This window comes from Pungitius pungitius, chromosome 6 (assembly GCF_949316345.1).
Source record: "Pungitius pungitius chromosome 6, fPunPun2.1, whole genome shotgun sequence".
Classification (NCBI taxonomy): domain Eukaryota; kingdom Metazoa; phylum Chordata; class Actinopteri; order Perciformes; family Gasterosteidae; genus Pungitius; species Pungitius pungitius.
In genome coordinates this window covers 1,563,342-1,575,824 of record NC_084905.1, presented here as the reverse complement: position 1 = coordinate 1,575,824, position 12,483 = coordinate 1,563,342, and the positions used below count along the sequence as shown (strand labels likewise).

Here is a 12,483-nt window from a genome sequence, read left to right as displayed (position 1 = left end):
AAAAGGAACAAATGATAATGAAAAGAGCATCTGCGTAGTAGCGCGCTGCTGTGCGCTTGTTTGTTAGTCATTTACGAGAAGGTGCTGTTCTTTACTTCTCCCTGTGCCAGGCTCATCTCTCATAGCTTGGATGCTTCTACTCTTGGATGTTGATTTGGTTCAACTCTGGTCTCATCTTCCCTTTTTTGGCCTCCTTCTCTCTCACTTACGAAGAGACACAACTTTCCTCACCAGGAGCAGTCACTCTGAAGATGGCTGCCTGTCACGTATAATAAGTAACCTTGACATTTAAGCCAAAATGCTGTCTCAGTGAGCAGGCAAGTGATTTTAAATTTTTTTTTTTTCCCCCGGGTGCACTGCACCTCCAAAGCTGAACAGCAGAAGACTAAATGTCCAGGAAGTCCTTGGGGCAGCATTGATATTTCAGCATGATAATAGACATGAACTTGGATCGAGCGCCAGCTGCCAGCTAAAGTCGAATTAACCTTCTGCATCGTGCCACAGTGTTCCGGTCACATCTCTGCAGCTAGCGAGCGCTGCTCCCCTGTGCCACTGGCCCACCAGTCCCCGGTGCTGCTGCCGCCGCCGCCTTGTGTCGATACTCCCCGGTGTGTTCAGACACAGTTTTAAGAAGACCACAAGGGAGAAAAGGCGTCGCAGGGGCGGGTGAGCGAGCCGGTGCGGTCGCTCACCCTCACGCCTCTCACCTGCACAGCGCCAAGCGTCCTGCGGTCAGGTCGGATTTTCAGTGGTCGAACACGCCCTGCGCTGTGCCACCCGTGATGGAAACACAGCCAAGGTTTTCGAGGTTGACGTGACATGGAAATATACTTTGCCGCTGTTGCGTTGGTGATATCAAGAGGAAGGTGACTGTGTGCAAAATGCAGCAGACACCCTGCTAATCAGACGCAACCTGGTTGAAGAATGTTTCAACTAGTGGTTGCTCATCTTTGTTGCACAGCTTTATGGGGGTGTTTTGAGAAATTGTGTTATATTGGGCTACATTGTATGAAAGGAGGGGGATTTTTGTCAACTTAAAAAGTCCAGTAAGACAAAAAAAAAAAAAATGTACAGGGTGTGGTTCTCTCGTGAAAACACAACCTCTGACTTGACCCAGAAGAACCTACACCAGCTGAGGCCGGACTATGACACGACTCAGGGATCTCACAATGATCACTTGAAGTAGAACTGCTGCAGAATGGAGCACCATTATAAAATATATGGAATTAAAATAGTTTGCTCTCAGGTTTACTAATCAATGCGTTTATGACATTCTCGCTTCTTCTTCTAATCCCTTTTTGTCTCCGTTTTGGACTGCTGTGTTTGCATTGATTGTCTATACACCTCGTAGTGTGTACCCAATGAATTAGAAACGCGTATCGGTTCTTTTTTTTTATGGCTTCTGTTGCCTCAAAACCAGGTTCAACTGAACTGTTTTTGTGAAGAAAATAAAAATGAAAGAAAAACAAAAAAGGAATAAGGTGCTATATACATAAGCTATTTGAAAATCTATAAAACATTCTTCTATTTTGAGACAAACCGAAAATATTAAATCACATCGATAAAATGTCAGAGATTGAAACTAGACTTGGTGGGTAAGGAAGAAAGTGACTTGGGAAATTAAATACAAAATTGCATGAAGAGGCTCTGCCGTTTTCATTTGTTAAGCTGACTGAAACGTCTCTCAATTACTGCAAGGCGGTCAAGTGTACTTTTATTGCTGCTGCAGCGGTGTGTGCGAGAGTTCGCACTCACCTCAGGGTTTGTCCATTTGGACTTGATCTTCTCGGACATTTGTTGCGTGCAGCCCAAAAGGTCATGCCCCTGCCTGCTCTTAAAGTGGGGCAAACAAAAAAAGACAATAAACACAATGCTACAACATAAAAAACAGCGTATAACTACAAAAAGAGTATTTGTTAGCAGGCCATTGTGGTACTGTTATTCATTTTAGAAAAGCATCAAATGTTGTCGTCCTAACTCTATACGAAGAGAAACTGGGCACAACAACAAAAAGAAATATTCTCATATATTTATAGTCGAAAATCTGAGTTGACTATTACAGGAAAAAGCATGCAACATTCTTGACAGCTCATCAGTCAACACATGATGCGATGTATAGGTGTTGTTACATGCTCCTGCAACAGGAAATCATATCACGGTTGCCGGAAATTAAGAGTTCTTCTACATGTACCCACTGACACATTGAGCAGGACAGAAACTAAAGTAGGTTTAGAGTAACTAATGAGGCCTTAGGCTCTGTGTGTGACCCCCTTTGTCTCTCATCAATCCATAAAGTAAGAGTAAGGCACTGTTCTACTTTTGTTTTTTCAGATCCCCTGCCAGAGGATAGAGCACAAACCTCGTGCTCTGTGAATTACCCTCAGCCAATCACGTGGGCCGGTACTAGTGCAGCTCGTTCAGTTTGTTTTGGTGTCACGGTTTCTGATACTATCGAACCCCCCTCTGTCATTGGTCCACTGTGCAATAACAAAATGTGTTTGCTGGCAACATTTGACTCTAAATGGAGTTATTCTCAAAAGCCACTGGTTGTGAGACTCACCTTCTGCCAAACGTAGGCCTCATGCAGGGTGATGATCTCATGCTCCCGGTGCTCACCCTGCACAGCACACACCACACAGATGATCTTCTCGTCGGGTTTGCAGTACAGGGAGCCTTCCTGTGCGTGCTCCTTGCAGCGCAGCCTCTCCACGGTCACGGTGTCCCTCTTCTCAGGCTCTGCAGCGGCCAAGGCCTCCTGGCCTGCTTCTGCACCCTCGGCTCCATCCCCCGGCTCAGCCTCCGGATGCAGACCGCTCTTGGCTCCCTTTCTTCCACCAGCCTCGTCTCTCTCATCGCCGTTGGGCATCGCCGCTCCGAGCGGCGCAGTCTCCCGATTCGTGGCCATTGCAGCTGCTCCGTCCGCACGCGCTTCATCCTCAGCTCCGCCTCCAACTCTGGAGTCTCTGTTAGTGCCAGGTCCATTAGCTTGTGTCTCGGCATGGTTGTAAGGCAGTATGGGATGATGTGTTCTGCTGGCATGTGCGTCACCATGGACAGGGCAGAAGGCAAAGCTGCAGGTATGGCAAACTTGTGTGGCCGGTTGGGCCTCATCAGGCTCGCACGCATCACATGATCCATCCATCTGCGGGAGCTCCTCGTGTTTCAACCCCATAACTTCTTCCTGGGGTTCCCCTTTGTGGTCCATAGTGGCGGATACTAGATATGAGGATAAGAGGAATAAGTCAAATAGGAGACGCACACAGGAGAGGACAGGGTATTAATAGCGGTGACCTTTTCTGAACAGCTCTCATATTTGCACTGGGGAAAGTCCAAGAACCTCTGCACTAATCCCCTCTGATATAATACTCCCACAACAGATGATGCACAGAGGGAGTTAGAGTCACAGGACACTGCCTACAGAGCCACACCATCCCACCAGCTGCAGCATTAGAAATCCATCATTTTGCAAGGACATTGACCAAGAAGACCTGATCTGCAGTCACAGTAACCGTCTCTGTGTGTAAACAGACTCACTTTTGTTTACTGACACACAAACAGAAAGTGCTGCATCTTCAGCAGGACTCAAACGCTGTTTTGTTTTTTTGTCAGTCATCAGTCATCAGGGTGTGACCTTTACATGGTTTAATTCTGTTTTTTTCCTTCCTTGTCCCTTTACCCTCTCACCCCCCCTTCACCTCACCCTGCAGGAGTGAAGCTGGAGGAAGTTAAGAGAGACCATTGTGCATTGTACACAAAGCGTGCGCGCACACACACACACACACACACACACACACACACACACACACACACAAAGAGACATCTCATTTTCTCTTTCTCCCCGGAGCCATCCTCTCCTGAGCTTTGTGTGTGTACTCTTTCCTCAATGCTGACACAAATAACCGGTGGTAAAAGTGCTGTAATGCAGCACGTCCCTCCCCCACAGCCCTCTGGTAGTTCTATCTCACACATTCATGACAGAGTTGGTGCCCTGCTCACGGACGCGCGCACACAAGCATACGCACGCACGCACGCACACATACATACACACAAGCACGCGCTCATCTCGTAGGGCTTGCAGTGTACTTACCTGTCCGCGTCTCCCCCCGCACCCCTGTGTGTTCTTCTCTCTGGGGCTGGTGTTGAGACGCTGCTCAGTCAGTGGAGGAATTAGCTTGAAGGCTAACTTCCGTAGCCACCCTCGCTGCGCCTGGGATTCTAGCGCCGAGCTCTCGGCCGTTCTTACTTTCACGTTACGGCAGAAAAAGAAAGTGTTCCTCACTTCGACCCGACAGAGTTTACTTCCTTGTTGTCATGAGCTGCTGACTGCCTTTCTACTTCCTGTTTCCAACGTCAGTCTCCTACGTGTACGCGCACGGGAGACACACACACACACACACAAACACACAGAGGCCGGAGCGGGAGGACCCGTTTGACGGGGAAAGAGCTCACCGGAGGCAGGTGCACGTTAGCTAACGTTAGCTAACGTTAGCTAGTTGTGTCGGGAGCTAGCAGCCAAAACCACAGCGCCCCTTAAGTCCTGCAAGTTGCTATTGATTTGATAATGTGCGCACACGTTAACATTATTAACAATTAATAACCTGCTCCCGCACCATAACTGAACTGCCCGCGACTTAACGCACACGTGACCTTTGGAGCCACGTGCATTATGTTATATATTAATATATACATATATTAATGTCATTTGAATTTAAGTGACGCAACGTTGAACAGTTGTAAAGATATATTATACATACATATATACATATGTTTTGAATTTACCTCATTTTTTTAAAGGTCTGTGTGAAGTTGGATAACTTTATTTTAAAGGTTCTTTCGTTTTGTTTGATTTGACGAGTTATCTGCTTTTCCTTAACACGACCACAAACAAAACTAATCGGAAACCATTCTCTTTTTTTATTGAAAACATTAAATACAGTTATGACTAAGCCTGTGGATGAGATGCAAACCCTGGCATTCCCCTGCGTTATTAGATAAGTGTTATTGGTCATGCATACATTTACAAGAGTTTACAGCGAACAAAGTATCAGCCAAGAGCCTAAACAACGATTTATCTTTCAATAGACGAAAGGAAAGAGTTAAACTCGACGAGTACTCTGGTTAATTGGGGAGTTTATTATTATGATGTCAGCTTCACAGCTCTGTACACGTCCTTACCCTCCATAAACCAGCACTGAGAGACAATGGTGCAGGAGCAGAGTCTGGAGAGAACGGCTGAGGTTATTAAAAACAAGCTGTTCTCTGTCGAGAGATCTAAATACGCTATTGGGCTGGGCTTCAGATGACAATATTTGGCATATATTGTTTGCCGTTGCTGCTATCTGAATGGCACATCATGAATAACCAAAAAGCTGTTCTTTCCCAAGTTTTGAAAAGGTCTGCTCACACAGAAAGGTTGCCGCCAGGACAGACAGAGTCCATAAACCCAAAGGATAAATCAATGGAAACATATTTTGCTGGTAAAATCCGATTTTCTATGCATGAGACCTGCTTACTCCGGACTGGTGTAACGTTGAGAACGGAAACTGCATTCACCCACATTTCACTGTAAAAAAATCTATGATGTGGATTGGAGGGGTTGCTGATGAAAGCAAAACCACATCGAACCGTATACTAATGAATCAAACTACATGGCCAGTGTCATTTGACTTATTTGACTTGTTTTTAGAAACCTTTCACAGCATTAAACTCAGCCGAGCTGTAAGAAACAGCTTTGTCTTTCTGCACTGCGTCAACAATTAAAAGGCTCATTGACCAGAAATTCGTTAGTCAAATAGCTAAATCATTAGTAAAATAGCTAAATATAGATACCACATGTGTCTGGGAGCTTTTGATTGATCCTTTCCCTACCCAGTATAGTCTAACAAAATGGGACACACAATAGAAGGTAAATGTCTACCTAAATTGCGTCTCTGCAGCTCAGAAACGCCTGTGCATGGAAGTTGGCAGCATGGAGAACATCGAGCTTTCAGAAATGGCCTGATGGGAGAAAAGGGGGAACTTTGGCAGATAGAAATCACTTACCTAATGCCTCTGTTTTAACATTGTTTCATTTGGATGAGGTCAGCCGTTGCTTTCAGGATGAAATATCTCTCATTGCAACAGCAATGATCCGTCAGAGGAGCACTTCTCCCCCGTCCCCCTTGTGTGTTGATATGTTATTATCTTTTCGGATGCTCTTGGCTTTCCTACAGCTCTCTCTTATCCAGTCTTATCGGTGCAACATGAAACAGACTCAGTGTATGCTCGACATGCTGTTTTACCAAGTCATTAGAGGGATCCCTGAACCAGCCTCATTCAGCAGGAAAACGTTGCTGAATGAAACCTTTAAACACTTCGAGGCAAGATCTGAAACACGGTCAATCGGGTTTGAATTAGACGCAGCTCGCCAGATACATTTGTAATCATGCTTCGTGAGCTCGGCCCCATGGAGCTGCGATGGTCCAGCAATGTTTGATTTCTGTGTGTGTGTGTGTGTGTGTGCGTTTGTAGGGCAAGGTTGGGGAAGGACAGCTGTCAGGACGGCTCACAGGCAGTGAGATACAGGTGAAGAAAGAAGAAAAGAAAAAAAAAGAGTTCAGAGCAGCGCTGAACATTTCATCTGAGACGATGTAATATCAAGTTTCCCAGGAATAAAAGCGTTGATTTAACTGTTATCCGTGCAGCTGTTGCTATCTAATCTAGGTCTAATCTGATCAAGGCGTCTTAAGTCAACCCGTTTTATATGAGGTATTGATTGTGTACTGAATATAGGTTTCAATAATGTTAATGCACATGAATCGATTTGTTTTCTAAAACTTACTGAAGTGTAACTACTACTATTACTATTTCTGTTCATTTCTAAATAGCCATACTGCAGCCCTATATCTCCTTTTTTCATTAAATGTTCAGACTGCCATCAGATGTATCTAGCAAAGCACCAACTCAGTGGAGACCGCTCTCTATTTCTTTTCTCTGTCATAAAGTGGAAGTATAAGATATCTAAAGTGTCCCCTTCTCAAGTTTGGGAGAGAGGGCTGTTGGCTGGTTGAATGTGAGACATTTTTTTATATAAGGGTTGTTTTTATGGTCCTTTCTTTCTTCTTTTCAATCATACTGGTCTAAATCTTATTTTGACCTCTGGATGGTTCTTATGAGTTACAAAATCTCCTAATGGCCGCAAAAATCAATTTCCAGCTTTGAGTCTGCATTCTTCCATCAATATGTCATTTAATCAATGATTCCCCGTTTGAGCATCTTGTCTGTTTTTGTAAACCCGGTTCTACCGCAGATTGAATTATTAGAAGCAAATGGACGGAATTACAAGTCAGAAAGAAAACTGGCTTAACCAAAGAAACAAATTAATTGGGATTACTAATTCACCTACAGGGATTTTTCTCCAATTACATGATCTAGAAAAATAGAACAAGGAAACATATATATATTGTTTTTTTAACACTTTTATAGGGATTTTTTTTATCCCCCCGCTTTATCTATCAATCAATAGCCTCAGGGCACTTTGATTATTTTTCCGATCCCTGTGAAGGGGAACTTTTGGCTATATGGCTAAATAAATAAAGCATGATGTCAGATGGTCGGACATACAGGAAGGGGGCCACAATGCTCAGTGACTCATCATCCAACCCTTTGCACGTGTCTCTGTAACCGTACTCTGCCTACCTCTGCCTTTGATTCAAACACTGCTCTTATCAACCTCCTACAGACCCTGTAACCACGGTAACCGTCTCTCAGTACTAGTTCTGTGGCAGCGATGTGAAACTAGCGGTTTCCTGCAGGGTTCACGGTCCACTTTTGGCCCGGAGCTGCAGGGACAGTGTGTCGGGGGGACAGCAGTAATAACATTGTTCAGAGTCAAACACCCTGCACGGCTAATATGATGACTTTGAATTCTCACTGCACAGTTGAGTGTGTGGAAGCAATTAAGCTTAGGCTTGTATCCCTGAAGCAAAGGGAAATGTATCATACATCAGTAGTCCTTTCTTTCTTTGGTTACTCATGGGATTGGATTTCAGACAGTATAGACTGATTACTTTTTAGTAATCTCCTTCTATTGAACATTTAGCTCAGTTTGAGCAACAGTTTTAGCATCCCCTCAAGCAAAGATATTCCCATTCAAAATGAAGTCAAATGTCTGCTTCCTACCAACGTTATAACGTTATATTATGCAAAAGAAAAATGTGCTTTAATTGAAAAGGGGACCCGTTGAGTTACATTGTGATGTTTTGTGTAAACGAGTACTTAAATCTAGTGTCGGTTAAGGAAACTTGAATGAATACAGTTTATTTCACAACAAAATGAATAGGCATTAGAGAGGGAATTATAATGATTGTCTAATAATACATCATTAAAACTAACAAGGAGAAGATTTGTTTTAATCCATAAAAATCCAATTTTTAATTTCCTGTATTTATGAGGGGAAAGAAACGTGATCGGGATCTCTAAATGTTCTATTAACTCCTTTTTGTGACTGATCCGAAACGTGAGTTTTATGAACTGTTGCACCACTTCTTAATATGTTATTACTCTGATTGGCATTCATTCCTTTTATGTGAAGTAGTTTTTAGGGAGTATTCCTTTCTTAATTTCCTCTATCATAATTCTTCTGTTGGCTGAAGACGAGAAGGTGAATTAAATAAGCAAGCTTGGAGAGGGAATGTGTGTATAGCCTGTTGCATTTCTCTTAGGATGTCGGCATCCTTGTATTTGCTGTTGGAATGATACCACAAATAGATATTTTACTAATGTGTGTACAAAGCTCCACGTAATTGAAAAGCGTTCTTGTGGAGAAGTGTGAATACACAGCACCTCTGTCCTTATAAGAATTTATTTGGTAGCGCAAATGAACTGTCACAGTCAGGTCTCTTTTACAGGGACCTTTATTTGAAATTCTAATAGTTATCATGCTTGGTCGCGTTTCTTATGCATAGCGATGTACTATTTGGCCTTTGCCAACTGTCACCAGAGTAGTACAGAGCACAGGTGCTTATAGGGTAAACAGCCAGACGATGCAAAACATTACGAAGCTTGACACCAAAGATGTGACACTGCTTGTGCTGTATGCAGTGCATGACAAATGGACCGAACCAACTCGCTTGTGGCTGAGGGGGGTGCGGCTGGTTGACGTTAACGTTCTTGATTCATTAACATTAATGTTCATCGAACAACTGAAAATAACCTAATATGCTTTTAGGTCTGAAGTTAAGGTTTTCTGCAAACAGGAAGAAGTCCAGTTTTTCTTATCGTCACGGGGGAGAAAGAGTGAGTTAAACACAATGGGTGGTTTGTCTAAAGTTGTTATGGCATTTTCCTTCAACATCTGCATTTCGTCACGAGGAAACAAGTGTGGACTCCCCCACTCAGTCACACTTTGCAGAGTAGAGAGCACATCACTCAGAAGTTTAGCATCCAAATGTTTATAACTGTACTTGGAAACATAGCTGTCGAGTAAAATTAACATCAGTGGGAATACTCAAACTCCCACAAAGGATGTCATCAACCGCCTTATCCGGCAGACATGCGTGCTTGGCAGCAGCTGGACCAATGTCACCGATGCCATGACGTCATAGCCGAGGACACAGAGCGGATCGGTGGCGCTAAATAACAATGGCGTTCAGTGTTTTGGGCCCCTCTCAGCCAGGCCCCCGAACGTGGGCGCCGGGTCACAATGGTCCTCTGTGCCCCCTGACGTTTGGCATCCTGCGGCCCTGCAAACTTTGCGGGATGAGTGCCAGAAGCCTTCCAACCTTCTAAATCCTCGTACGGCATCCTCTGTGTGTCACGCTCGATGGTCTTGGACCCGGTTTACGGCACACTGGAAAAAGAGGCCCCTCTAAGGTGAGTGTGATAGGAGAATACCCCTCTGAAAGGTGAAAGAGGGCTTCAACCTGCCAAGAAATGCTCCATTTGGCTGCCAATACAATCAGGCTTTTTCATAGCCGTTGAGGGTGCTGATGGTGGTTTAAGGGTTTGCACTACTTCTTGTTAGAAATAAGAAACCCGGCAACTGCTCTTTTTGAGTCACTCAACTCACTCATATTCTCGTGTCAGTTCACTTGCGCTGTCCGATCAGAGTCCAGCTTTGATCTCAAGGTAAGTACAAGGTGGGAACATAAACCATGCTGCCTTTCACTCCACAGAGTGGATGTGGGTGGGGGAGAGAAAAATCCATGTGGCACAATGGCTCAGTTAATTACAGATTTAAAGACAAAAGAGATCCACACAATATTCCCTCCAACACCTACGCCCGAAGCCAACAAAGTGGAGAGGAGTACGTCCGTGTGTGTGTGTGTGTGTGTCGCCAATGTGACTGACAGAGTTGAGGTGAGCTTATGTGGAGGGGAGGAAAGAAACAGTGAGTGAAAGGGTACAAGATTGAATTTCCTCTGCGAGCAAACAAAAGGATGAAAAGATGTCCTGCCGCTGCTCCCTGACGGTCGGTCAGACATTTCCACGTCCCCCCTCCCACCATGGCGGCCCCTCCCTCTAACTCCCCTTCCTCGTTGCGAGTCTGCTGCTGCCGGTGTCCAATATCAAGTCTTAAAACAATTATTGGAGGGCCCGAGGGTTTGACGCGGCGCTGTGTCAGCAAGCGATCACGCAAGACTACCTGTCACCGAGCGCGGAGGCAGATGAGCAGGAGGGATATGGGACAAAAAGAAAAAGGGGGAGGGCAAACATGAAGAACGGCTGAATTGTTTTAAAAATGGAAATCTAATGACAGCTAAGCTGCTTATTACTTTGGCTGACACTGGGCCTGTGCACAAGCGCATGCATGCATGCACGCATGCACGCACGCACGCACGCTTGTGCTGTCTGCTCGTCCCCTGTCTTTGAACACCAGTCACAGCCAAAGCAGATTATGAGATTAAGTGCTTCTGGGAAATAAATACATTATAAAAGTGATAGATGAATGAAAACAGCTAGTTCAGTGACGCTGAAGAAGGAAATCATTCTTTATTGAATTTTGATGCGATGTGTGTGTGTGTGTGTGTGTGCGTATAGAGGGATGGGGACTGTGAATGAGTCATGTTGTTGGGATACACATAGTTGTGTAATATTTGACAAATGTCTGCATTGTGTCTCTTAGAGCGGGTCTCGGAGGGGTTACCGTCACTTTGCCGTGGCTTCTACGGAGAGCAGGGAAATGAATGGCTCAATCTGGAGGATTAATAATCTGCTTTGTGTGGTAAGTAACCTGCAGAGAATCACAATGACTTTGCCTTATTCTCCTGCACTTACATTCTTACTCTTCCCAACCTAGATTTCCTCTCAACTACGACTATAATCCCACAGGATTATGTTGTTTTTGCATGAAACATTTGTAGCATAGCAGGAGAGGACTTTGTAAATGTGACTCTTTTACAGGGAATTTTTACCACAGCAGGTTCAGCTATCTGCTTTTTTTCCTACCTCCACTGTTTCAATATCTCTTTACCCACTCTCTGGTTCCCTCCGTTTGTTTAGAAATAGGATCTTATAACCTCAATTGAAAACGGGACAGCTCCTCAACACTCAACACATTGCGGCAGATGTGAGAGGGGGGGGGGTGCAAAGGGAAATGAGGCAGAAGGAGGGGAGAGACTGAAGGAAGAAACAGAGACATGGGAACGGTAGGAGGAGGCAAGATGAAGATGATGCCGGAAAAGCGGGAAAGAGGGGGTCAGCGAGGCAGGACAAAAGGGAAGGAAGGACAGCGAGAGACCAGAATGAGGAAAGGAGAGGAGCTTTAGAGGCTCTCAAACACATTGCACTCCCAGCACAGCAGATGCCACATTCTGTCTGGCACAGTGATCTGTGGGGCTGCTCTATTTATACCCTCACTGTGTCACTTGAGGGCCAACACAGCAGTTAAAACACACACACACACACACACACACATCTAGCATCAGGTTTATGCAGATCTCTGCAATGTCTAAAAACCAAGCAGGTTAGAGAGGCTCCATGCAAAGGTAAAATGTGGAAAACAACACGAGGGCATGTACGAAAACAAAATGAGAACAGCGCATGAATACGGAAATGGGGAAATTGGCGGTTTTTGACGAAGCTCCCGTGTGAGGCAAGATAAAGAGGCACATTTGGCTTTTCATTAATGCCTGGCTGGTTTCGGTTGGCAGCCCTGGTCATGAGAAAAGGGAGAGCGGACAAACAGTGGTCTGATTAAGCAGTGGGCGGACCGGAGCCTTTCGGATCGCCCCGGTTACTGGGAACAGGAGCCACAAGTTACATCAGCTTTCCACCCCCGACAATGAGTCGAGCTGGGCAACTTGAAGAGTAAAATCCTAATGAGAGTATATTAGAGAAAGAGGGCAGAGGGAATGAAAAGAGAGATATAAAAAGAGACATTTTGAAAGCAAAAGAAACCCTTCTATATTCTCTTTTCTGTAAATGTGTGCACTGAATCCACTCGCAGTACAGTGTAAAATGTAGGAAATGGTTACTGGAATCATCTCCTCCCTCAAGGGCAGA

The 12,483-nt window shown here is 44.7% G+C and overlaps 1 protein-coding gene across 1 annotated transcript in view; it reads right to left on the bottom strand.

The window, feature by feature from the left end:
• The window catches only part of trim44 (tripartite motif containing 44), a 33,400-nt gene extending 28,885 nt beyond the window's left edge, over window positions 1-4,515 (bottom strand). The window contains exons 1-3 of the mRNA XM_037451789.2: window positions 4,088-4,515; window positions 2,561-3,216; window positions 1,756-1,833 (exon numbers count right to left, since the gene is read on the bottom strand). Coding sequence (XP_037307686.2) covers window positions 1,756-1,833; window positions 2,561-3,205 — 723 coding nt within the window. The 5' untranslated portion in view covers window positions 3,206-3,216; window positions 4,088-4,515. The remainder of the gene's footprint in view (window positions 1-1,755; window positions 1,834-2,560; window positions 3,217-4,087) is intronic.
• Between the last annotated feature and the right edge of the window lie 7,968 nt (window positions 4,516-12,483).